Source organism: Anarrhichthys ocellatus, unplaced genomic scaffold (genome assembly GCF_004355925.1).
Source record: "Anarrhichthys ocellatus isolate YVR2014 unplaced genomic scaffold, GSC_Weel_1.0 scaffold15, whole genome shotgun sequence".
NCBI lineage: Eukaryota > Metazoa > Chordata > Actinopteri > Perciformes > Anarhichadidae > Anarrhichthys > Anarrhichthys ocellatus.
The window spans coordinates 8,572,849-8,598,177 of record NW_022280045.1 but is presented as its reverse complement, the minus strand read 5'-3'; the positions used below and the strand labels follow the sequence as shown (position 1 = coordinate 8,598,177).

Sequence of the window (25,329 nt, the reverse complement as noted above, 5' to 3'; positions counted from 1 at the left end):
TGTGTGTGTGTGTGTGTGTGTGTGTGTGTGTGTGTGTGTGTGTGTGTATGAGTATGTGTACCAAATGTGTAGCAGAAGCAGCCAGTGTTTGTTCTACTGTTAACAGATGAGGGACTCAGTTACAGCTTATCCTTCCTGCACACATACAACACACACAAACACGTACACATTCATGTGCACTCTGAATATGTGCAACGACTGATAAATAACAACACAAAGCATACAAATGTACCTGGCCCCACTCCACACGCACACACACACACACACACACACACACACACACACACACTCACTCACTCAACCATTTGGCCTAAAAGCTTTGTCTCTCCAAAAAAGCTTTTATTGCTCCATCATCTCACTGCACAGATGTGCTGTACCCTTCACCTTTGTTTTGTTTTTCTGTTGCCTTTTCCTTCCTCATGACTTATCGTCATGATATTTTTGGTTTTATTCTTACATAATTGTTAAGTTTTTAAATCTTTGCATTGTGTTAGATGCTTAATGCATTTCAAATTCATACTTATAGCCATTATTGAAGTAATAACCTGCTTGATTTGCTGAGTATTCGCCGAATTTTGTTCTTGTTTGGAAAACCTTTGTTAAACCTAAATTTATTTATTTTTTTGACCACTTTATTTTTCTGTTATTTTTTTTTTGGGCCTCAACATATCAAAGTCTTTAAAGTTGTTATCAAACATGTTCTCAAATAGTTGACTATTATTTACACACTCAGCAACATCAGCATTATGTCAGATTCAGGTGTTTTGGTCATATTCAGTCTCCTTTAAGCAGTTCCTGGTCTCCACCAACTGCTGAGAAGAATGTAGAGTCTGTAGAGTCTAAATGTGCCCCTATGTTCACCAGCTAGTTGCTAACTGCGTCTCTCTGCCGTTTGGTGCTGGGCAGGTTGTGTACAAAAGGTTTTTGGCTGAAAACAGCTGCCTGCTCAGCTGGAAACAATGTTGATGAGATTAGACTGGTGAGACTGAATCAAAACAGTAAAGTTGCAGGCCCGGAAAACCAAATCCAAACTCTCTAGAGCGGAGGGGACCTGCACAGTCGGGTGATAATTATCTGTGGGTTTGTCACTACAACCGATACCTTTCATATTACACATAGTTATTCACATACAAATATTGAACACTGCAGCTTTAAGTGAAGCTGGCTTGGGCAATGTCTGGTCTGTGTTCTAAGCTTTTCAACTTTGTACCTGATGGAGAGCCCGAAGGGAACTCATTTCAACTTTTTCTATCGATATCCAAAGAGGATGTCGATAGGTGAGGGATTAACTGTCAATTGACAGGCTTTCCACTGTACTTTTCAGTCAACCCGGCCTCACTTCCAACTGGTCAAATGCCCACGGTTGGACCGATGCACCAGGCTTTCGACTAACTTCAACATAAAACACACTTGCGATCATTACAAGACAGTCAGAGCAACTGACGTAGCACAAATAACGAGGTAGTCCACACAGGGCTGGCGGAAAGCTAAACGTTTACAGTTTGTCCCGAGAGTTGTTAGTCACTTGACTCATTTGTCACTCGCTAGTAACATGAGTCGTTAGTCAGTCAAGTCAATGTCTGAACCTAAATAAGTGGTTTTGTTGCCAAAACCTACACTGCCTGTGAGAGGGGTAGCTAAGGCATCATAGTTAGAAGCTTAGGGCCACTGACCAAGCGTCGGTATGTGTCGAGTTGGAAGTGACAATGTGTTTTTCTGAGTTCTGAGTTTTCTGGAACGCAGCATCTACAAATTTGTGGTGTAGAGTTAGAAAGAAGTGAGCCGACCAGACCTTCAAAGCCCACTCATCAGCTGCTATTAGCCGCTTTAGATTGAAAATCCACTCGCTCACTCACTCGTTCTGAAATGAACGAGATAATAGAGCTTTGCCTTTTTACTGCTGCACTGCAATTAAGTTGCAGTTATGGGATTGTTCTTTTTTTGGTGGATTTAAGGGGCCTGATATCCAACACCTTTGCGTTATCTGCTTAAAATCAAACCCATAACAAAAAAGAATCAAGAAGACAAACACAGACATTGTGGAAATGATTTTGTAAATTTGGTTGTCTCATATATAGCAAATGTTGCAGTGTCTGACTTCTCTTTGACTGCAGATTACTGCATTTCAGTAATTAAGTCCCTTCCTGATACAATAGTAACACAACTTATAATTTAAATAATGCTTTCAATCATGTTTACAGTTCTGAATTACCAATCTTAAGGAAGTCTCTGCAAGCTGTTTGCCATGCTGTACAACTGAACCCAGTGTATGTTTCATCATGATGAAATCATACAACCTTTTCATGTGAAACTCCACACTGCAGCATCTGTGAACACAGATGAGGAGACACACATACAACAGATATCATTCAATGAAATGATATAATTCATATCCAACAGTATGGCGGCGTTTGTGAGAAGTTATGTAATTGCAACGGTATAATCTGAATATGCAATGCAGCTCAGTGCCCTTATTTGTAACCACAGTGTCATTAAACAATTACATAATATTTGACATTGCGTCCAGTTAAAGTGCACTGTGGTAAATAGTTGCTCCATTTCTAATGACAGTGTTTGACTGAGACTTAATTCTGTTCATTAATCTTTGATTTAAATCAGTAATGAAGTCCATCCCGATATTTGGAATAGACTGAAACTCCTTGCAACAATAAGAACCTTTTCTTAACCACTCACAGACACAGAAAAAGCATATTGACAACTGGGAAAAGATAAGTTCAAGGATATTTTTGAAAACAATGACAGCATCAGTCTCCTGGGAGACTATTCCGTCAACAAAGAGCATAGTTTGAGTCCTTGAATTTATAGCAGGAAGCCAGATGGCCAAAGAGTTTTGTGGCTTTTCAATTGATCTAACATTTGTTTAAGGGCCATTCATGCTTTATATGAGAGAAAAATAATCTAAGAGTCAAGTCTGAAAGCCACTGCACAATGTGTTCTCTCTCTTTTCTTAGCTCCTGTCGGATGTTTCGAGGCAGCATTCAGAGCTGCACAAGTTACAACATCAGGCAGATGTCTGGTTTTGATAGTAGCTTGTTGTTAGTTTTGCAATATTGCAACAATGTTTAAGTGACAAAAAAGTATCTTTCAATTCATGTCAGCATGACATTTTAGAGTGTAAAATATATATATCTATATATATATATATATATATATATATATATATATATATATATACCTTGTCCATCTTCTGCAGATTAAAGAAATAGATATAAAATGTTAGAGGGGCTAGTAGGGGTTTTAAGCTTGGACAAAGCTCGCTGCTTTCTAAATAAGTGAGTGCTAAGGATGGATGCCTGTGGAACTCTGTGCCATGCATGTTTTTGAGAGTTTTCAAATAAGAAACTCAATCATGCAAATAGAACTGGCCAGACAGTCAAACTCATTTAAATGTGTCTAATATTATGGTGGAGCGATGATTGTTTGAATCTTGATGTCTTGTTAGTGCAGAAAAAAACTCCGCAGCCGTGAGCACATTGCATTACAGATTCCGTAACTAATAAAAAAACAGGACTAATGCAGGTCACCGCCGTGAGTGAAATACTCACACCACATATTTTGCTTGCTCTTGCAGGAGGTTAAGTACTTCCAGTTTCCCGGAGAGCTGCTGATGAGGATGTTGAAAATGTTAATTTTGCCCCTCGTCGTATCCAGGTAAGAGCAACACAACTCTACACACATCGGTCACGTCAGAAAGAATGTATTATGAATGTTTGACTTTACATATGAAGAGCCCTGTACTACACTGAATAGCAGAGAGTGTAGCCATTTGAGAAATGACAGTCCATGATAAGAAATGTCCTGATATTAATGTGAATTCGTTTAAGTGCTTTTTATATTGCCTCAGAGACACTTTGCAACACACTTGTTGCAAAGTGTTTGTGGTGCTTGATGACAAAAACAGGTCACTCACCATCTGGTGACAGCACTGACTTTAGTTGATTATTTCATGATTATTCCACAACCACCTTTGACTTCACAAGTTCAGACGAGTCTTATTGGAAAGGCGTTCTGGGAAATGTAGGAAATTACTGTTAAAACACGAGATAAGGCCGGTTCATTTGTAAAGCACCTTTCAAAAAAAAGGCAATTGAAAGACATGAAAACAAAAAGGTATTAAGACAAGATATAAAAGAAACACAAGTCGATATAAAAAGACAGGATTTAAAAAGAGAATATAATGGAAGATACAAATCAGCTAAGATTGAATAAAATGGATTCAAGAAGATTTAAAGATCAGTTACATTGCAGTGCAAGATATTAATGAATAGTTCTGAATTTGATTTAATTGAAAGGCAGTGATGCAAATGTGATATTAACCAACCTGCTATATTTTAATGACTTAAAAAAAGTATATAAAATTAGGTTTCGAAATCTTGAAAAAAAATGAGCACGTTTTCCGCTGGAGGCTCTTAAACCATAGTTACAAATGTACAGTTACAGTATATACAACATGTTGGCCATCTCACTGCTGCTTCAGTTTCGTTGTGACGCTCAAAACAATTTATCCACCATTTAACAGCCGCAACATAAGCGACGGAGTATAGGTTGAACTACCACACGCAAGCCGCACGCTAACCCTCTCGTGTGCACCCCGATTGACAGGCACACAGAGAGGGCTGGTAAGGAGGCAGACGGGGCCGGACGGCTGGTAAAATGACTGTATGGATATTAATGTAGATGAAAAGCACAACCTAGATGAGATTTTGTTTTTTCTGCACCCAATTGCCTTTTTTAATATCAAGGATTAAAGGTCAATGTGTATATAGAAGCAAACCTGTTGCCCTTTTATAGCTTTGGATGCATTCGTAGAAGCGTAGAGTCTGCCAGATTTTCAAGTTTGACTATTTTAGGCCCAAAGCTCTTAGTTGCCTACATGAGGTCAGCGATGTCCACCACACACACACAAAAACTCCCAAAACAAATCATGCAAAAGCACCGGTTACATGCTGGGTGCTTTGTGCAATAAGCTACTTACGATCTCTGCAACAGCAAAGACTGGATGAGAAGTTAATCCTCCCTCCGTCACTCTGCCTGTCTCTCTCGGTCTCCCTCTGTCTGTCTCTCTGTCTCTATCTTTCTGTGCTTCTGTGTCTGTCTCTTGCATGTTTCTTTTTCTGTCTTTAATCTATGTTGTTTAAACAAAAAGGCAAAGGGCAGTAAGACTCCTTATCTGTGCATTTATTCATGCTAGTGGTCCACTCTCCCAGTTTCTCAGACTCAGAGCAGCTCACTTCAGTGCAGGTTTCCTGCCAAACACGAGGCACGTGAGGACAAGCGATGTTAATTACATCTAATCTGAAACATGCATGTAGGCAGGGCGCCAAACCCAGCCAGGTTAAACATAGTTTCAGCACATGGGAATGTAAAGGCAATCAGGGCAAACATGCCACAGGCTGCTGGAGCTTCTGTTGAGTCTGAAACACACAACGTGTTCTTGGTGCCTTCCTTTGACTCGTTTGAGGTAAGAATGGACAATGACGGTGGAAGGCACGGCTTGTCGCTTCACAGCACTTGTGTTTGTACTAATGTCTTTCTATCCGCTCCCATCCATTCAGAGATGATTTGGGGCATATCTGCATGCAAACCTCTGCAGACACGCACGTCAATCCATCCACAGGCATAAAATACAGTCTTGATGGATATCCTGCTTTTCTCTCTCCGTCTTTCTCTTCTGCTCTACCAACTAATGACAGCAGAGTGCATCTAGATTGGGATGCAAAGACTGGCTAGTTGACATGGTGCATGGTACAGTAGGGCTTATCTAGGGGTGAATATCCGTCCCATAGCCCTAAAGCCTGACTGTCCCCCCCCTCCTAGCACCATCTGCGCACCAGCCACAGCGGAAACCAGATTATCCCATGTACACGTCACGCAGAACCAATGGGCACTCAACTTACCGCCTCCTTATGTGTCGGGTTTCTTTTGTTTTTACATATTAAATAGAGCTAGATTTTGAAAAGAATACATTTTTATTCTTTGTATGTTGGTTAAAGAAAGCATTCACATGTTGATTAAGCCCTCTTATTTACCAATGCTTTGACTGAGATCTGAAGGTCAAAGGTGAAAAGCAGGATGCAGCAGCCGCACAAACATATGGCTGATCCAAACCGTATCAAAGGGTTCATCAACTGATGTTATAGGGTCGTAATGATGAGAATAACATCACAGATTGACGGTATGATGAGGATGATAATAAACCTGATAAAACAATAACATGTAACTTTAATATGTCATATAACTAAAGCATGTTAGTTTATATGTAAGCAGCATCATGTCTCTACCTTTAACTCACAAGCTACTTTTGCGATACCGTAGACAACAACACGGTATGATAACCGTCAATATTACCGTGATACCGTTACAACCCTAAATCTGTCATTCTTGCTTTTGATGCTGAAGATGCTGTGACACAAGTGCCTCTTTCCAGAGTTGTGTTTCACTCTATGTATTTTTCTGCATGTCCACGTGACTGTTAGTCTTTTCTCAGTCAGTTTGAGCTCCTTATGTGGCTTTAAGCTGAATGCTCTGTCGCACACAGTGAAGAAGAAATAATTGGCATGGAAGATGAGCGTTGAGAGACAGATTTGAGTGGGTGTGTCCTGCAGGTTGTTTAGAAGGTTTTGAGGAATATGAATATCATATAGCCTGGAACATGTGTTATTTAAATGTGAAGTGAAAGTGTTAAATGTACAGTTACTCTTAAACTATGAGTGTTGTTCTCAGACTGAAATTCAAACATGTGATTGACATTCTTGGATATTGTACTCATTATCTCCGGAGGATAAAAAAAAAATAGATCTGTGCACAACAGACACTTCTTGGAACAACATGTATTTCCAATTAAAATGTACAGTAAGTTCACTTTAATTGCATTTATATTTTTATTTCACAGGGCATCCTGTCTATATATTCATATCATCCACAGTTGTTGTTTTTTATATGTTGAAAGGGTTGTTTTAATGATTTTAATGAATCATTTGTCTTGCCTATTTTCCGTCCTCACGCGTAGACAGCCTGCGAATATTTCTCTGACTAAAAGAACAAAATAGAAAAAAACAAAGTGCTACTGTTAGACAGCACTAATGTAGTGAATAGAGCATAAAAGACTTCAAAATTAAGTCCATGTAGTCTTTTTTCTCTTAACGCTATGGTGACTCAGAGGGGTCGTTTGGGCACAAGCCATGTGCTCATCGAGTCCCATTGTGATGGTTAGTTGTCAGGCTGTGTGGTGCAGGTCATGATGCGTGTGTCTCTTCAGCTCAATGCAGCCTAATTTGTTTTGTTGGTTGTACTGCGAGATGACCCAAGTTCATTTTAAATTCCTTAAAGGTATGTCATTATAAGGCCATTCAGGAAGAATGTCTAATCAACTCGTGGACAGCGACACACATTTATAAACCGCAATACTCACTAGAGAGTACACAACATTGAAGGATGTAAAATTACAAGTAGGATCTTGTTAAAAGGAGGGCGTATAGCTAATTAGTTAAAAGGAATGTTTACCTCGTTATGAACCAGACTCAATGTAATACTGATGCCACTATATGTGACCTACTATCAGCTGGAAGATTGGCTATTTCTATACGGTGATGGTGGATAATCGTAATGCCTGTCATCAAGTCTGATGTACGTTTAGACCCAAACACAGATGAAGAAGAGTTGATGATGCAGCAATAGAGTACTATGATTTAATGAGGAAAGTAACTTACAGCAGGAAGGCCAAAAAACAGGCAAGGAACCTGGAGACAATCCAAAAAACTAAGAATGCTAAACACTGAGTACAACTAAACACAATGAGGCCTTGAATGTAGAAACCAGCAGACGAGCTGAAACAAACAAACTAAATAAACAAGAGACTAATCAACTAAATAAGGCAGGCAGGTGACAATTGCAGGAAGTAAAAACAAACATTACACATGAGCAGGGTAACTTTCAAAATAAAACAGGAAACAGACTAAACAAAAATCCAAGTCCATGATCAGTCTATTCACAGCTGACTAGCCTGTTAGCGGTTAGCTCAAGAAGCTACAAAAGGTCACCAACTAGCCCAGAGAATAGTCCTTACCGAGCCCAACCACAGCACAGCTCATTATGTAGATACATGACAAATAGAAATGTATAGTTTCGTGATGGCAGTTTCGTTTTATTTCTACAAGTTCTTCAATTGACTGCTGGAAATGTTTCTTCATAATGTTATTGTTTTTTTCTACCTTTCCGGGTACAGAAACACAGCATCTGACAGCAAGGCCAGCTCAACAATTCAGGCAGCAGAGTTAGATGAAAAAGAGGTTTATAGTGAATTGGTTTTCTTAATCTCGGCATACAGAGAGACAGCAAACACACACAGCAATGTCCTGCAGGGCACAAAGGATTTCTCTGATCCCTGACTCGGATGGCCATAAAACTGCAGTAAACCAAACTATGAGCACAAAGCTCAACTGAGAAAGCAATCAATTGTTTATTAATTTCTTAGATCATGTCTGTTTTGTTGCTTAGTATTTTTCATTAAGCAATGGCAAAAAGACCCTCTCTTGGCTTCATCTTGATGTGGCCTGTTTGCCCACATCTCCAAAAGACTGGATCAGTACACGAATAAAAGCCCCCCACGTCATAAGCCTCGACCTTCATTTGAACTGTTTTTACAGACACTAGCTTGTATTGAATTAATTGCAGTGACGAGTTCAGTCTCTTTGGGTGATGAGTGTGTGTCATTCAGAACTGATTTGGAAAGGCCTTGAAGGCAAAGTTTCAATATATTTAAATTATCATTCATTCAATGTTGTGTCCTGGATTCCTGATATCAACTTTTTGTCCATTAGTAGTTACCATTTGTTGTAGTGAGCTGCTTCTTTCTTACAACTAAAGGTATCCTGAATTGTAAAGCTGTTGATATAGTGCGACATCTAGAGACTTTGAAAATCCCTGGAGCATCAAATGGTGAAACTGCCTTGAAGTAGAACATCAACGCGGCCTCTAATGAGCTGAGCTGCTGAAGCAAATGCCACAGTGTCACTGCCACATTTCATGGATGTTATGGATAACCCCACTTCAAGGAGCCTCGGCCTTCTCTTCTCTCATCTGGTCGAAGGATTACTGTAAATCTCTTGCTCAGCAAAGGTGCAGGACTGTAAGCCCCTTATGGTCAAACAATCTTTTGGCAGATCTTCTATATACGTGTCCTTGAAACCTCACGATCGAGGCAGCTATAAACATGTGACGCGTTGTAATCCCACTTTACCTCAGATATCAGAGAGGATAGAGATCTCAATTTATATAGTCTGTGTTCAGTATCAGCAGGCAAGTTATTCCATTTCCTGTCAATATGAAGCAGAAGACAACAGCTCAAGTGCACTGAAAGTTGTATGTTGACTATCTTCCTGTTACTGTGGCATCAATGGGTCGGGACCCACCAAGAGTTGACAAGAAAAACCTTAGGGATCACTAGATAATCAAATGGACAGTAGCGTTACTACTGTGTTCATTTTTCGATCGTGTCGTTTTTATTATATGGTTAATATTGTTCCCTCTGATGTGAATAATATTTGAATGGTGCTCTTGAGTGTGTGGCGGAATGCGTGTTTTATCGCCGCAGTTTTGCTGGATTGTGCAGAGGCCTGTTGAATAATGTTATTTGGGTTTTATGTTATTCTACCTGCTTTGTTGTCATATAAATATATGTGACGGGTTCTTGTGAGTTTGTTCTTGTCATTATGTTAATTACATTGATTTTGACTATACGCATTGTCCGTTAATGACGAAGCATTCCGTCATAATGAGGTTATTAGGAGGTGGTTCAACTGTAGTAGGACAGCACTGAAGGCCCAGGTATAAAATACACGGCATGCCACTGGGTTACATCATGGTTGGGCATATAATAAGTACATAAAGCTAGCTGGTGAACATAGTGGAGCATTTAGCAGCTAAAGAGACAGAAATTTACCTCAGTCACAAACAAAAATGGTCGGGTACCATTGTCTACATAATACATTTATATTATAGTATAAAATATTTCAAAATGTTTCATGGCATTTATGCACAAGCCTGTCCACGTTGTGCAAGACATTGTTAAAATGATATCTGGGAATATCTAACAGCAGGTGTGAGGCATTACAATATTACCTTTCCCTGTCTGGTAGCCAGTTTAGGAGGATGTGTGTATGAACATGTGTGAGAGGACGTGATATTCAAAACAAGACACTCATAGTATACGCAAGGGAGTAAAATACAGAACCCATTAAAAGACAAGTGCTTAAGGTAGTTAATTCAATTCAATTGAAATTCTAGTAATCTGCTGATGATTCAGCACCTAATTTGAATAATTTATCCTAAGATGTAAAAAGATGTTAATGAGTTTTATGAAAAGTTGTCAATTAAATGAAATTGAATTTGAAAGATTGTTCATATTTTAGTCCTGCATTACTATTCATACTATTCACTGATATTTTTTATCAGTTCACTCTGAAGTTTTTATCACAAGACAAGAAAATACAGTGATATCATCATCAGATATAAATGCACAGCGTAGGGAGGAGGAGGAGGTCATGAGGTCAGTCCCTGCAATAGCAAATGTAATCCCCCCCTTTCGACCCCCTGGTTGCAGTTTCTGGTTTCCCATAGAGCTGCAGTAAAAACTCTGCATCAAACATCTTGACATGTAATTCAATTGAAACAGTTTGTCGTCTGACATTTCCCAGAAGATTGATGTTTTGTTGTGCCGCCAGTCCACCTCAGCTTGACGTTCTGATTTTTCCTGCTGGAGGTCGTCTAGTCCCTGACCAGCCCAGGACAAGCCCCCAAACTATCAGTGCTGCAGCTGCACCTGTTGTCTGATACAACAAATGGGGCAAGGTGCTTTCACACAAGCTGTGTATCTTATTGACGTTGTAATTCCAGTCACATCACTCGGTTCAAGCAATAAACATACAGATATAGGCGGTGCACCCTTGACTGTGAATTTCAAGAGCTTTTCTGTTTGATAGATAGGAACAACATGTCGGACGGAATATTTATAACTTGCAAGTCAGTCCACCTGCTGCAGTCTCTATTACGTTTGATAGGCATTCACACCGTGGCTAATCAAGCACACTTCCTTCAGCTCCCACCAAAGGAATCAATTGAGAAGAAGTCGTCCTTCAACATTGAGAGAAGTGTGACATTCATTAATAGAGAGCTGGTTTTAAATAAATAATGATTCTCAGCCCTATTGAATTATAAGGACGAAATCATTTTTTGTAGCTCGACTCTGACTTACAAGATAAGGAACATACTGCAGCAGTGGGGTTGGTGCACTTCTTGTGTGCTTCTGTGTCTGCTGAAGCCGGTTCAGTTGGTCAGATAGCTTTTCTTTCTATTTGTGGCAGAAGTAAGTAGCAATAATTTGCTTGACAGCTGACATAAGTTTCAACTTGTCAACTCAATGGAGTGAGCTGATTCAAAGGTAGGACCCAGGAAAAGCAATCCTAGTAGTCATTGTAACACTTAAAGCATAAAGAAGAAAGAATAACTTGACAACCCAATAGACCCATTTGAGGTTGCATTAACGCATTCCTGTTTCGAGCCATGGATACATGACGGAGAACATTTTAGCTGGATATATAATTTGATGATTACAAAAATGATTTAAACCTAATTTTAGCAGGCATTATAAATTCACATTTGTATTCACATGCAGAGAAATAGCCTGTTTGCATGGAAAACAAATCTGACACACAGAAGGAGAAGTTTGACACCACTCTTACACAGCGGAGTGGTGTCAATATTCTCATCAAACCTTCAGCAAGAAAGCAAATACTGGCAAGCACATTCCACACCATCTGTTACTTGTGGCTACATTTCAGTCATGATTTCAATTTATTTTTCAAGGCTGATGTCCTACCTGGTCCAAAATGTGCTTAAATGATTTGTTTACTCTTTTGACAGAAGACTACATTTGATTGTATTGGTGCAGCTAAAGCCAGGCAGGTGAACATACTCGTGTTGTGATCCCAGGCTCCAAACCTGTAAAGAAATATTCTGGGGCTGCAGTGCAGTAAAAACATTTCACTCTTTTTTTAGATGTAAACATTGAGCAGACTCATCCCCAATGTGACTGTGAAAGCCAAACATTTCAGAGATGATAAATGGAGGGTTGGCAGGATGAGGTGGAGCACAGGCAGTGACTGCAGGGAAAAGACTCAGCAGCCCCGTCCAAACAGAACCAGATTACTAGCTGAACAGCGAATCTTGTCACTCCAGCTCAAGAGACCCTGTTAAGATCTCTCCAATTCTCTCTCTCTCTCTCTCTCTCTCTCTCTCTCTCTCTCTCTCTCTCTCAAAATATAATAGTTTATTTATTGATATGCAAGAATTCTTTCATAGCACATGTTACTAATAGTTTAATCAATTTGACATTATTTTATGATTATTTGTTTAAATGGCTCTTGAATTCAACAACAAAACATATTTTAATTTAAATAATTGAATCAATTAAATCAATTGAGCAGCTCATTGCTATTTTTCTTATTGTGACAAATATGTCACATTGGTTTTTCTGAGAGTTTTTCATAACTTTTTATATATAAATTAGTTTGATAAACATGGTTAGAACAGATGTAATGTAGAACATGTTGTCAAAGCAGTAGAATTGTTAAATGTGTTGAAACTTACCTTTACCAACAAAAACAAGCTTTTTGCAAATTATCTAGTTCTGTCAAATGTGCTGACCAGCCAGGCAGCCAAGTGATGTCATGGCTACCCAAATTAACTCACCGTCACATGACCTCACCAGGATGTGCAGTATGTGTCACTTAGGGACTTCAAGAGTTAAAATCAAGGATTATTTAAAGTGTCTGTGACGATGATTACAGCACAGGCTGCCTGTGAAAGACAAGAGAGGGGTACAAAGCTCAGAATGGCATGATCTCACATTTCACAAATTACAGAAGAGAAGCAAGAGACAAAGAGACAAACGGATTCGGGGAGTAACTTCATTCAATTTCATGCTTTCTTCTCTCTGTTATTATCTCGATGTCATAGATTGCCTGAGACGGTAGAGCCAGTATCTTATAAAGGCTTCTCCGGTTTGAAAATAGGCTTATTTAGTTTTGTTAAGTGGTCCCATCATGTCAAAGCTGTGTGATCTTACACTTAACCAAAGCCTTGATGGTTGTGTTGCTTGTACATCCACACATAAAGTATGTTATTAGGATGGATGTTGAACTTGAATGATGTTCTCTGATGTTTCACTATAATTATCAGTTTAAGAGTCATCAGTCTTTTGAATATTGGTGGTTTGTTTTCCTCATAATGCACTTGTGACCCTTTTGTGAAGTCCAACCTTGTGAACCTATAACTCAGTAGTAATATATTCATTAACCTGCAGTTGAATTGTGCAATTTGGTGCCACTTAGTTATTTGGTCCATAAATACTATGAGTGCAATTGGGCACAAAATGAGTTAGTTGAACATCTGCAACAGCATACCAATGAGCTAACATCACCCCCCCCCCCCCCCCCCACCCCCCCCTCCGAACACTGAGGCAGAACAAATCAATTCTTTAGTTTCACAAAGTCCTTCTCGATTTCAAACATTAACCTCTACCTTCCTGTCTTCTTGTCTCCCTGCTGTTTCTGTCTGTGCCTTTGTGTGTCTCCGCTTCCTCTCCATACTTCAGTTTGATGTCAGGTCTGGCTGCCTTAGACGCCAAGTGCTCCAGCCGCCTGGGCATCATGACCATCTCCTACTACCTCTGGACCACCTTTGTTGCCGTGGTGGTGGGCATCCTCATGGTATACATCATCCACCCAGGTGGAGCCGCTCAGAAGGAGGACACTGGGGAAAGCCAGAAGCCGATGACCAGCTCTGCTGACGCTCTGCTGGATCTCATCCGGTAAGAGTGCCATGGTTTTAAAGAAGTTGGGAATATGATGGCTTCATTCTTTGAATCTGCTTGTAACCTTCAAGCTGCACAGCACATTCATTTAAGGCTGTTTTATAACACGGTGGCCGTGACTTGTATATTTCTAGATCAGTGCTCTGGATCACGTGGACTGGAGTAGGAGTAATGCTTGAGGTCAGAGCACAAAGCCTGTAGCCTCGTGTGCCAATGGGTTATTGTGCTAAGCTAATTAGCGCTGTTGAAGGATGTAGCGGGCGTGCGTTTCAGGTGAACCTGGGTCAGCATGAGAAACATGACGGTGAGGCCCTGAGAGCCGCTGTGTCAGTGTGACAGTCGGTCAGTGGGCTAAAGTCAACAACATGTAACACAGAGAGCTCCCGAGCCGTTCACTTCATGGTGCTACATGTCATAAATGTAAAAATAATTCATGTTTTGTCATTACAATTTTCTATCCTTTTTTTTATTTTTCAAATCATATAAATAAATTACATTTCAATGAGGCACCTTCAACCAGAATGTAAAAAGAGGGAGCAGTAAACTGGCCAAGCCATGAAATCCAACTATGTACTGATCATGTGGCAGAGGTGAACTCTGACGTTCACGGGTTCTAAGTGTGCATGGGTGTGTGTGTGCATGTGTGTGTATTTTACAGAGCACAGCTGTGCTTTGGATTTATCTCGCAAAGCTTCTTTACAGCGTTCATCTATCATGCAGGCATACTATATCGGTGCACCAACAAATGGTCCCAACTGTCTGCAGTCGTGTGTGTGTGTGTGTGTGTGTGTGTGAACTATAAGTATACATAATGAGCACAGTATGCATGAATATGTGTGTATACTTGGATGTATTAGGGGCTCTGGGGTCACAGTGGTTCATTAGCCTGCTCAGACACAGGATAGGCTGCTGAGTGGTTAAGTGGTCAAATCCATGCAGCATACTGACTCCCCCATATTGTCCCCGTATATCTTATGTGCCATATGTCTTTTGCATCACTCTGTTGATTGCACAAGCTGTAAAACACAATATGTCTTTTAATCTCTCTGTGTCTGAAATGGGGTGTTTGTAATTTGGTTGCGATTTGAGTTCTGTGTTGATCTGGGATTAATAGCCAGTACTAATGTCATGCTGATTCTGTTCTTCTCTGCATAAAGAATGCTACAAAATGAATGTTATTCAACGGCCGGCAGCTAGTAATCGGCAGCAGTCTGCACCACAAACAAAAGGGGCCTGCACATTGAATGTATGACAATGTTGCTGTTCATTCAATGTCTGTTGTGTAAGACCTTTTCAATTCTAAAATAATGATTGTATTATTTTAGTAAAAGAATTTGACCAAAGGGTTATTTATTATCAGAAAACATGCTTTGCACTGTGTTCCTGCATTACTACTAGTGTTATTGTGTTCTATAGTGTTCCTGTTCCACATTGTTGTTATACAATTTGTTATTAAGAGTAAAGGCATTACGTGTGACATGCTCCCTAATATCAGAACATAATGGTGGCATGGCCCTGGTTCAACACAGTACAGGTTTTTAGTACATGCTGGTGGGTCATTCGCTGACTTTTTTTCAGAGCTCTCAGTCAGAGCACTTAGCCTACATGTGCACCTGATGAGCAGGCCACATCTTGCAAAGCATGATAATGGGAAATTATAGTGCACCAGTATATGTGGTCAAGATGCAAACCGACAGGACACTGTTAAGTGTATTAAGTAGTGTATACTCAGGTTCTCCAACTGTGATAAAAGGGTGATTTGAGTCACGGTTAGTTGTTGTTTTTCTCTGTGTAAAGCTTATTCTAAAGGCTTAAAATAATATTCTGCTTAATTCTACTCTTGTTGTTTTACTGCATTATTATATTGGTCTTAGTTTACATTGTAAAACATATATTTCTTTAGATATACAATAAGTTCTTTATTATTAGTGAATGGAAATTAAAGTCGAATATTAGGCTGATTTGCATGTCTTTGGACTGTGGAGGGAAAGCGGACGCCCCGCATGAACACCCACACGGGTACCTGGAGGACATGCAAACGTCAAAACAGAAAAGTAGTGTTGCTATAACCCAACTGGTTCTTATTTTAATTTCTCAGCTCTGTCTGCTGGGCATCCATTTTCCACTCCAGATCCATGTGTGTATATATATATATATATATATATATATATATATATATATATACCCCTTTTACATTCCCTTATCCCATGTTGCCATAAGCCACCTGCTGCTCCATCTTCAGGTTTCACTCCTTCCTGCTCATTTGAGTCTTCTCTGCAGCAGTTGCCCTCGGCTGGCAGAGCACTTAACATGCTTTTGCTTGACTGAGGTATTGCTATGAGAGTTATTTAAGTGTATCACCGTTCTACTGTCTAAGGAGCTGTCAGTGTGGAAGAAAATTAAGATTGTGAAGACTTTAATTAGCCAAGATCAATGAAGGAAAAAAATATTGACTGACTGCACAAACTACGTTACTTTCACGTGGAACATGAATGAGTGGACGACAGGCACAAGCTGCTCACAAGCTGCTATCCCTTGTTGATTATTTTTCCTCTAAGGGAAGTCACAGGGTGAATTGTGGCAACAAACTTACTGCGTCTGTCATATAGTTCTTTTTGAATGTTCTTGTTTTTATTCAGTGTGACCTTGCATGTACTTACTTAAAACTATACTTTTAACATATGTACAAAGTAATATCTGAAGGACTTAAACAAATCTTAAAATTCTCTTCCCCAGCAACATGTTTCCAGCCAATCTGATTCAAGCTACTTTCCAACAGGTAAGTAAAGAAAGTTGAAGGCAAAGACACAAAAGATGTTCAAAACCCAAACAGCTGCGTCACTAATTTGGAAGTGAAAACAGGCTAGCTGATTTCGTAGTTCCAGTCTTTATGCTAAGCTAAGCTAACTAGTGGTAGCTTCTTATTTAGACATCTTACCATCTAACTTTCTACAAGAAAGCAAGTAAGTATATCTACCAAAATGTCAAGCAATTCTTTGTTTTAGATGAATTGTAAAAATATATGTTATTTAGTATATAGGAAAGTCAATTTTAAAAAGTGCTATTATCTTTATTTGAAAATTCAGAAACAGAGTTAATGAAGTAACACACTGTCTATCGCGTTCATGGTCATTTACTACTGTAATGTGGATTTTTTAATTTAAAAGTTACTCCCTCCCCCCATTCTGCCGCTTTGAACATCTCTATTGGTGTCATGAATGCTCCGCTGATGTCGGGGCTTGTGCTGTGTTTTGGTTTCAAGTATCGAACCCAGAGAGTCCCCGTGCTTATCCCCAAACCAACGGTGGCTCAGCTCCTGGATGAGACCACCACACGCAGGATCTACATCTACGGCATCCAAGATGACAACGGCACAGATGTGCAGAATTTCTCCCTGGATCTCACGCCGCCACCTGACGTTATCATGAAAACCTCCCCTGGTACCAGCGACGGCATGAATGTGCTGGGGATTGTAATTTTTTCTGCTACCATGGGTAAGCGGTTACCATGGATCCTGCACACACATTTCCACAGAGTAACATGAACAATGCACATACATAAATATGGAAAATTGCATAATTGCAGTCTTGGCAATCATTGAATGGGTTAGTTTAGAATGTGTTGTGCTCCCACGAGGAAGGTAGGGAACAAAGAAATGATGACACTCTTCAATATACACAGTTGAATGCGTCATTGTAGGTGTACGATTGATGCCTTTATGTATGCAACAAATGTTGTTGTATTTTTTTTTCCAACCCAGGAATAATGTTAGGAAGAATGGGACCCAATGGAAGCGCTTTGGTGAACTTCTGCCAGAGTGTGAATGAGGCAGTTTTGAAGATTGTTGCCATTGTCATCTGGTAAGCGTTGTACCTTTGAAATAATAAATAATAAAAGAACATTTGTGAGCCGTTTTGCTGATACAATTTTAGCTGAAACAGCATAAGGACTTTCTCATTCTTAGCAACAACAATGTTGGTCTGTTGTTCAGTCTGTTAGCCATGAATTTAGTAAAGGCATTCATGCTCCCCACAGAATGAATCCTACTGATATTTGGGATCGCCTGACTTTTCCTCCAGAGCCAATTTGAATTTGTCATTTATTGTTTTTAGTGAAATGTCTCAAAAACGATTGGATGGATTGTCGTTTCATTTGGTACAGATATTCATGGTGCCCTGGGGATGAATCCTCATGGCTTTGGTGATACCCCGACTTTTCATCTAGCACCACCAGCAGGCCAAAAACATCTTTCTGATGGATTGGCAGAACATTTTGTTCAGATAGTCATGGCTAGACAATGTATCTCTGTGACTTTGGTCACTTCCAATGTCTCACAAATTTTAAAAGGATTGTGATAACAATTGTTCCAGACAGTCATATCGTTGGTGATCCCTTAACTTTTGATTCTGTATCATTATCAGGTCAAAATTTGTCCAACATGACCAAAATTACCAAATATCTTTAAAAATAATACTTTGTGTTTATGTTAATTAGCAAAAGTTAGCCTGCAAAACTAAGATGGTGAACATGGTGAACACTATACCTGCTACCTGTTAGCACTGTCACTGTGAGCATATTAGTATTTCGTTCAAAGTACGGCCTCACAGGACCACTAGCATGGCTGTTGGAGAAGTCTTGTTGAACAGTAAATGCATGACCGTGAATAAAACCATGTATTCATTTTATGAATATGCACTCTACCTCCCTTACAGGTATTTTCCTTTCGGGATTGTCTTTCTGGTTGCCGGTAAGATCTTGGAGATGGATGACCCTTCAGCCATGGGGAAGAAGCTGGGTTTTTATGCCATCACGGTGGTAATGGGTTTAGTGCTGCACGGCCTATTCATCCTCCCGGCCATGTACTTCTTCATCACTAAGAAGAGCCCCATTGTTTACATCAGAGGCATTCTGCAGGCCCTGCTCATCTCCTTGGCCACCTCCTCCAGGTAGGCTTGCTTTGTTGCACATTTAATGTTTTTTCTTACAATGAGTACAACCATTAAATAAAAATGAGCTTCAATTTAAGGTTCACCAGAAACTGATGAGTACTTACCTGCCAAGGTTAGAGCACAGACAAACAATATTGCCATCGTAAATAGAGTGGATAATGGAATTGTCCTTGAATTAAATGGATGTTTGTGGCTCCTTTGACATCAAACACCACATCATGGCTGTCATTTATGTTAAGAGTGGCTATATATTTGATGTTTCCAACAACACTTTGCAGCTTTTTTAATGGGATGAACAACTTTACTAATAAGTGTCAGAGTGTTCACCCCTAGTTTAAAATCAGTAGGATGACATATTTTAGCCTCTTGACACATCCTCTTTGAATCCTCTCCTGTTGATGAGAAATATTCAGAGGTTTTGCCCAGTGCAGTATTGAGGGTCCCTGCAAATAATAAATAATAAAACTAATATATTTGCAGTGTCATTATGTGTCACAGCTAACAGTTAACTGGGACTTAGAACTAAATAATAAAAGGATATTTTTGCATCAGTCAGGTCCCCCCTTAGCTCAGATTGTTATCACACGTTTATCACAGCATCTCAAAAAAAGTATCCAAATTTGCATGCTTACTGGCTATTTGGCAGTTTTATGCAACTTATTTGAATATTTAAATGTTTGCTATACAGTATATGTATATCAACCCCAGTACTAGCATTTTCCCCCATCAAAACACAAACTGTGTTTTCAAGAGTTACAAAAGGGAAAAACATTTCTGTCACATACTTTTTGGTTTTGGTTCTAATATCAACAGCTTTCAAATGAAATCAATCAACTAAATAAACACATTTACAAATGTCCCTATTTGAGGCAGTTTTAGGTCACTGCTGATGTTCCATCACTTTGTTTAGCGAAGGGGCCCCCACAGAGAAAATGACTACATGGAGTATTATGTCAATCACATCGTAAACAGCTCTTGTATTTTGTGATATTATTCAATTGATTATTATCATTATTTCCTGCTGCAGCTCTGCCACTCTGCCTATCACCTTCAAGTGCCTCCTTGAGAACAACCACATCGACAGACGCATCATCCGCTTCGTGCTGCCTGTCGGGGCCACCATCAACATGGACGGCACCGCACTCTACGAGGCCGTGGCTGCCATCTTCATCGCCCAAGTGAATAATTACGAGCTCGACTTTGGACAGATCATCACGATCAGGTAAGGCCGGCTAAATTTAGACCTTCATCCAATATTGGAACTGCTAAATCTTTTTTAACAGCAGTTTATATGATTTAATGCATTTTGTTGGATGACTTACAGTAAAAAAAAAAAATTAAAAAAAAGGGCTTAAAGGGCCACTCCACCTAATCGTAGCCCCAGTTTATGTCTCTCACACATATTCTAGCTGCTGGTAGCATTAGCATTAGCAAGTCTGATAATAACTATTTCAGAACCAGGCAAGCTCTTTTCCCTTTTTATGCTAATCTAACCTTACGAGCTGCTGCCTGTAAATTCATACCAACTCTACAGATATGTGAGTATAGTATCCATCCTCTCAACTAACACTGGGCTAGCTTGTGTCAAACTATTCCTTTAAGATGATAATAACTCTTTGGACAGAGTCTCATCTCCCAAAGTGTGACAATATTTGCAAATTTCATCTGGGTCAAAAGAATGGTAAGGGCATACTTGTGGTGTTTTGAGGGCAACGTGAATTCATCTAACGTCGCATATTTAGTTTAATTCTGAATTAATAAAAAATATTATGGGATTTACTAGATACACATATATGTAAATGTCACACAGATTACGCCTCATATGAGCTTCTTAGTCTGATCTGATTTCTGCTAAATCAGTCTGGAAGCCACGGGGACACAGACAGACAGACAGACAGACAGACAGACAGACAAAAACACCAATGGTCCTCTTCCCACCAATGTCACCACCACATAACATTTGACCACAGGTAAACTAGCCTACTCAGGTCCAGCAAAATGGTCTGCTCCTCCTCTGATTCCATGGCATGTCCTTCTGTAATAACATTAAGCAGACCTCTGCTCATGGCGGCAGTCTGTGCCATTCCCCCATAATCCCTTTGCCGGTAAAACCCATATGACCTGTATTACTCATCTCCCTTGTCACACCAGAATTATAATAATATTTCCCTCTCTCTGCATCCTGTTCCCGTGCCGTTTGGCTGCTGACCATGAAGCTGCTCCATCTGCATGCTAACCTAACCCCCCCCCAGCCCTGCAGAGAGACAGTTTGTCTCAGAGGTCCATGTCTGGAACAAAACATCCGCTCAATCACTCTCACCACGCAATATGCTGGCTTTCTGAGAGCAACAAAACAAACCTTAGGTTTAGGCAACAAAACCATTTAGTAGGTTTTGGAAAACCTTCACTTCACAACAACTCTTTCTGTCACTCGATGTCAAACACGGGTCTCTTGGTTGATAGTCCTGTGTTTGTTTGACCCATCCAACAACCCACCCACCATGTGTGGTCTTTCACGATATTTAATATACGTTACTACCTCTGTGCATTGCGTTGACACGTGAGTGTGTTTAATTTGTGTATCCACCACAAAAAAAAAGGATCCTTGACTTTCCATTCACATTGTTTTCATGCTAGGCGACGCGAAAAAGGAAAATTCATGGACATTCAACGGAAATGTATACGAATCACTAGATTTAAATTTCACGACTATTTCACGAACTGCCTTGAGAATGGATTAGCATTTTAGCAGCATTTTAACGTTGTAGCTGGTTGAGGTAAAACACACTTAACCTACTTTACACGGTGATGGCTCATCTCATCCTGAAGGTTCCCAACCCAAGGATTGTGGACTGGTACCGGCTTCAGAACATTTGCAAGAGGGCCATGAGAAAACCATAGGATTTGACAACAAAAAAAACTCTGATTAATAATCATATAAATGTTTAGGTTATTAAACGTCATTATTGCTCTAATTGTACCTTCACTGTACTCCTGAGCAGTGGTTGTCCAACTATAGCTGAGCAGTTGTAATTAGGCACAATAGGCCTGTCAAGCTTTGTAATCCTCCACATGCTGACACTGGAAATGTGACTGGAGTAAGAGATACTTGGTATCTAAAGAGTTTGGAGGCTAATGACTCTTGCCAAAACCAAAAATATAAGAGTAAAAGTGTAATGAATGGATTTGACTTTGTTTTAACTGCTCTAACATAAGCTACATTATGCTAGCATGCTTGGCTACGGTACTAGATAATTGAGCATTTCTTCTAAAGCCAAGGGACATCATGTTATTAGCTCTCTGCATTATTTTGTGGGGCCGCAGGTTGTTAGAAAACTTCCCCCTTTTCATTTTACAGTGATTCAGCTGGTAACGTTCAAATGTCAGCTGGAGATTCAGTGTAAACTGCAAATATGCCGATCTTGAATGGAATGCTTGACAGGCTGCCTCACCATACTTCTGTTCAGTTTACTCTATTTACCTTCATTTTATTGCTATTCTATTTTGCACTGGTGTCAGTATTACTTCTATTGCACTTGATAACCATTACTCTATTGTTCATATGAGTTTACATTTTTGATTCTATTGTCTTTTGTTATTCTTCTGTTGTAATCTTTGAGCACAAGAATTTCCCTCGGTATTAATCCGGTTCCATCTTATCTTTGTTCCTGTACATTATAATAATGCACCCTGTTCCTCCGTCTGTTATCTCAGCATCACTGCCACTGCAGCCAGCATCGGGGCAGCAGGAATCCCACAGGCTGGACTCGTAACCATGGTGATTGTGCTGACCTCTGTGGGTCTGCCCACCGATGACATCACTCTCATCATCGCTGTGGATTGGGCTTTGTAAGTAAAGGGGTTCATCTTTCCATCGTGAAAGCTTGAACATGCTGTATGCCAACCTCTGGACGTGGTTATAACAGTCAGTAAATTAAATCTGCAGCTTATTAGCTGGAGTTTATATGAACTGTTCCACCAAAATGCGCCACAGTGCACAGGTGCCATACTTGATGTGTTTGGAATATCATAAGCCTCTACATTGCATAAACCTGAATCTCATTGAACCAAATGACCACCCAACTCTTTAAACTTCAAACTTTAGGACTGCAATGAAATATTTTGCTTTAGATCAGGAATAATATCTTGTTTTTCCAGGCTTCATGAACACGGTGGATGACTTTATCATTTTGTTATCTAGGGATCGATTCAGGACCATGGTCAATGTGATGGGCGACGCTCTGGCCACAGGCATCATGGCTCATATCTGCAGAAAAGATTTTGTGAAAGAAGGGGAGCAGGTGAGATCCTGCCAGGCAAATAAACCATCTGTGTCGTCTTCTTGCGACTGCAACAGACGTGAATGTGTATCTCAGTTTGAAAGACATAGAAATGTTGTTCATGGTGTAACATTGTTTATAAAGCAGTCAATTAGGCACAGACTGATTGTGTGTGTTTGTGTGTAGTGCAGCCACTGACTGATTTCAACACTCACAAGGAACTCCAGTTCTTTGCAGTCCTTCCCTTAGTCTCTGTATTTTTTCTGAAGTAAGAATTATCAAGCTCCAGGATGAGCAGAAATTGAGTCTAGTCGTGTCTTTCTTTTGTCTTTGTGTGCATTCGTATCGCTTTAAAAATGTGCATTCTGTCGAAGCCAGCTGTTTTTCCTGCGTCATCATTTTATGTTGAGCTAATCAACGCCTGGCTCCAGCTGAATATTTAACAAATAGTGAGCGGTATCAATCTTCTCATCTCAGGCTGAATATAGAATATTGTCAGGGGAAATTGTAGTAAATTCATGCTGGCAAGTTTATCCAGTTGGAGGTCAAACCCAAATAGATTCTGATAATGGTGAATATGTTCACAAGTGGCAAGAGACTACATTTCATCTTCATAGCCATAAGCTTGGCATCGTGCCATTTAATCTGTCAGTGTGACAGCAGTGTATAATCGCACATGGGAGAAGTTTGTTTTTAGGGCTTTCTGCCAGAACAAACCTACTTGGTGAGGTTTAGGAAAAGGTCGTGGTTTGTGTTGAAATAAACCCTTTCTGGCAGAAAATCCTAAAAACAAACTTCTCCTGTGTGCTGTATAATCCGTGCATTAACGTTTCCATAAAATCAGTGTACGACCTTTTTGTACGAAAGACATATCTGCAAATTTAAAATTCATGTAATTCTGATTCCTCTTCTTCTCCTCCACGATCACTGCGTCCACCAGGTGCCTCTGATCTGTGAAACTAAGCCCATGATAAGCATCCAGCAGATGATGACCTACCAGAATCAGAAGAATGGCTGCTACCAGCCGCCTCCACCAGGCAGCAAGCAGGGCCACCTCTCCCCAGATGTGGCACGCCTGATGAAGCTGGAGGAAGGCGTCCGGCCACTAGAGAAGAAGAAACACGCTCACTCCTCCCACCACAAGAGAGAGCACAGGGATAAGGACCACTGTTCCGTTGATATGAACGGGCTGGAGACTAATGTATAAAAGCAGCTGCCCTGCCAACAGCTACTGACACGTCTACAGCTGCAGGACCGGCAGGAGAGGAAGACATATTAAAGATCGAGGTGATTAAGTTCACATGCATTTCCCCTCCGAGAAGGAGAGCAGCCCAGGGTGGATAAATACAGATAACCCTGGAAGAAAAGAAAAGACGATTTTTGTTTTTCTACATAACATGAATAACAACCCACATTTGTGTATGTTTGTGTGTGTACATATTTATCAGATATGTATTATTTGGTACAAGCAGTGACAGTGCGCTGCTCTAGCTGACAGTCATTTCAAACTGGGAGAACTCATCTTGTTCAACCTTTCACGAAATCTCCCCAGATCTGTGAGTCAGCCCATCTCAGAGGAGCGGAGAACGTAATGGCAAATACCAGATATAATTTAAGGAACCTCTCCATTCTGTGGACAGAAAACATCCACTCATAACTCTGTTTATTAATTCTGATCTGGTTTGGTATGTTTTTAGCAGAATTGGGTTTTTGGAGCATTCTTCCAATAAATTACCGGACTTAATAATGCGCACAACCAAGAGTGGGACAATACAAGATCATTTAGCTTTCACAAGAAACCTTTACTTTAACACACATATGCAACAGTTTGGGTCACATTCAGGAAAAAAAGGATTATTTCCAATTTATCAAATTTTCCCAGCCACATCTTTCCCTACACTTCTCTTCTCTGCCTTGTTGTCCTGAGTCTAAGTGGGTACTCTGCCTCATACCTGCAGTACTGTACGGTCATTGCCAGACAAAAAGACGATGAAGGTCACGATGAAATCGAAGACGAGCGTCTGTCCTTGTGTTGAAGTCATGTTAAGTTGTCTCTGCACCCCATTGTATTTCCTCTTTGCCTTAAACGACCAAGGGAGAAGCATGTGGGACCAGTGCGCTCATGAAGTACCCTGAAAACAACACAAACAACACAAGGCAACAATCACAGGTCATACTCGGAACTCTGTCCATATGTATATGATATATG

The 25,329-nt window shown here is 40.1% G+C and overlaps 1 protein-coding gene across 1 annotated transcript in view; it reads left to right on the top strand.

The window, feature by feature from the left end:
* Positions 1–25,285, top strand: part of slc1a7a (solute carrier family 1 member 7a) — a 27,743-nt gene extending 2,458 nt beyond the window's left edge. Inside the window, exons 2-11 of the mRNA XM_031854893.1 lie at positions 3,593–3,672; positions 13,673–13,888; positions 16,628–16,670; positions 17,154–17,385; positions 17,652–17,751; positions 18,604–18,837; positions 19,868–20,062; positions 22,555–22,689; positions 23,042–23,141; positions 24,061–25,285. Coding sequence (XP_031710753.1) covers positions 3,593–3,672; positions 13,673–13,888; positions 16,628–16,670; positions 17,154–17,385; positions 17,652–17,751; positions 18,604–18,837; positions 19,868–20,062; positions 22,555–22,689; positions 23,042–23,141; positions 24,061–24,327 — 1,602 coding nt within the window. The 3' untranslated portion in view covers positions 24,328–25,285. The remainder of the gene's footprint in view (positions 1–3,592; positions 3,673–13,672; positions 13,889–16,627; positions 16,671–17,153; positions 17,386–17,651; positions 17,752–18,603; positions 18,838–19,867; positions 20,063–22,554; positions 22,690–23,041; positions 23,142–24,060) is intronic.
* The last annotated feature ends 44 nt before the right edge of the window (positions 25,286–25,329 follow it).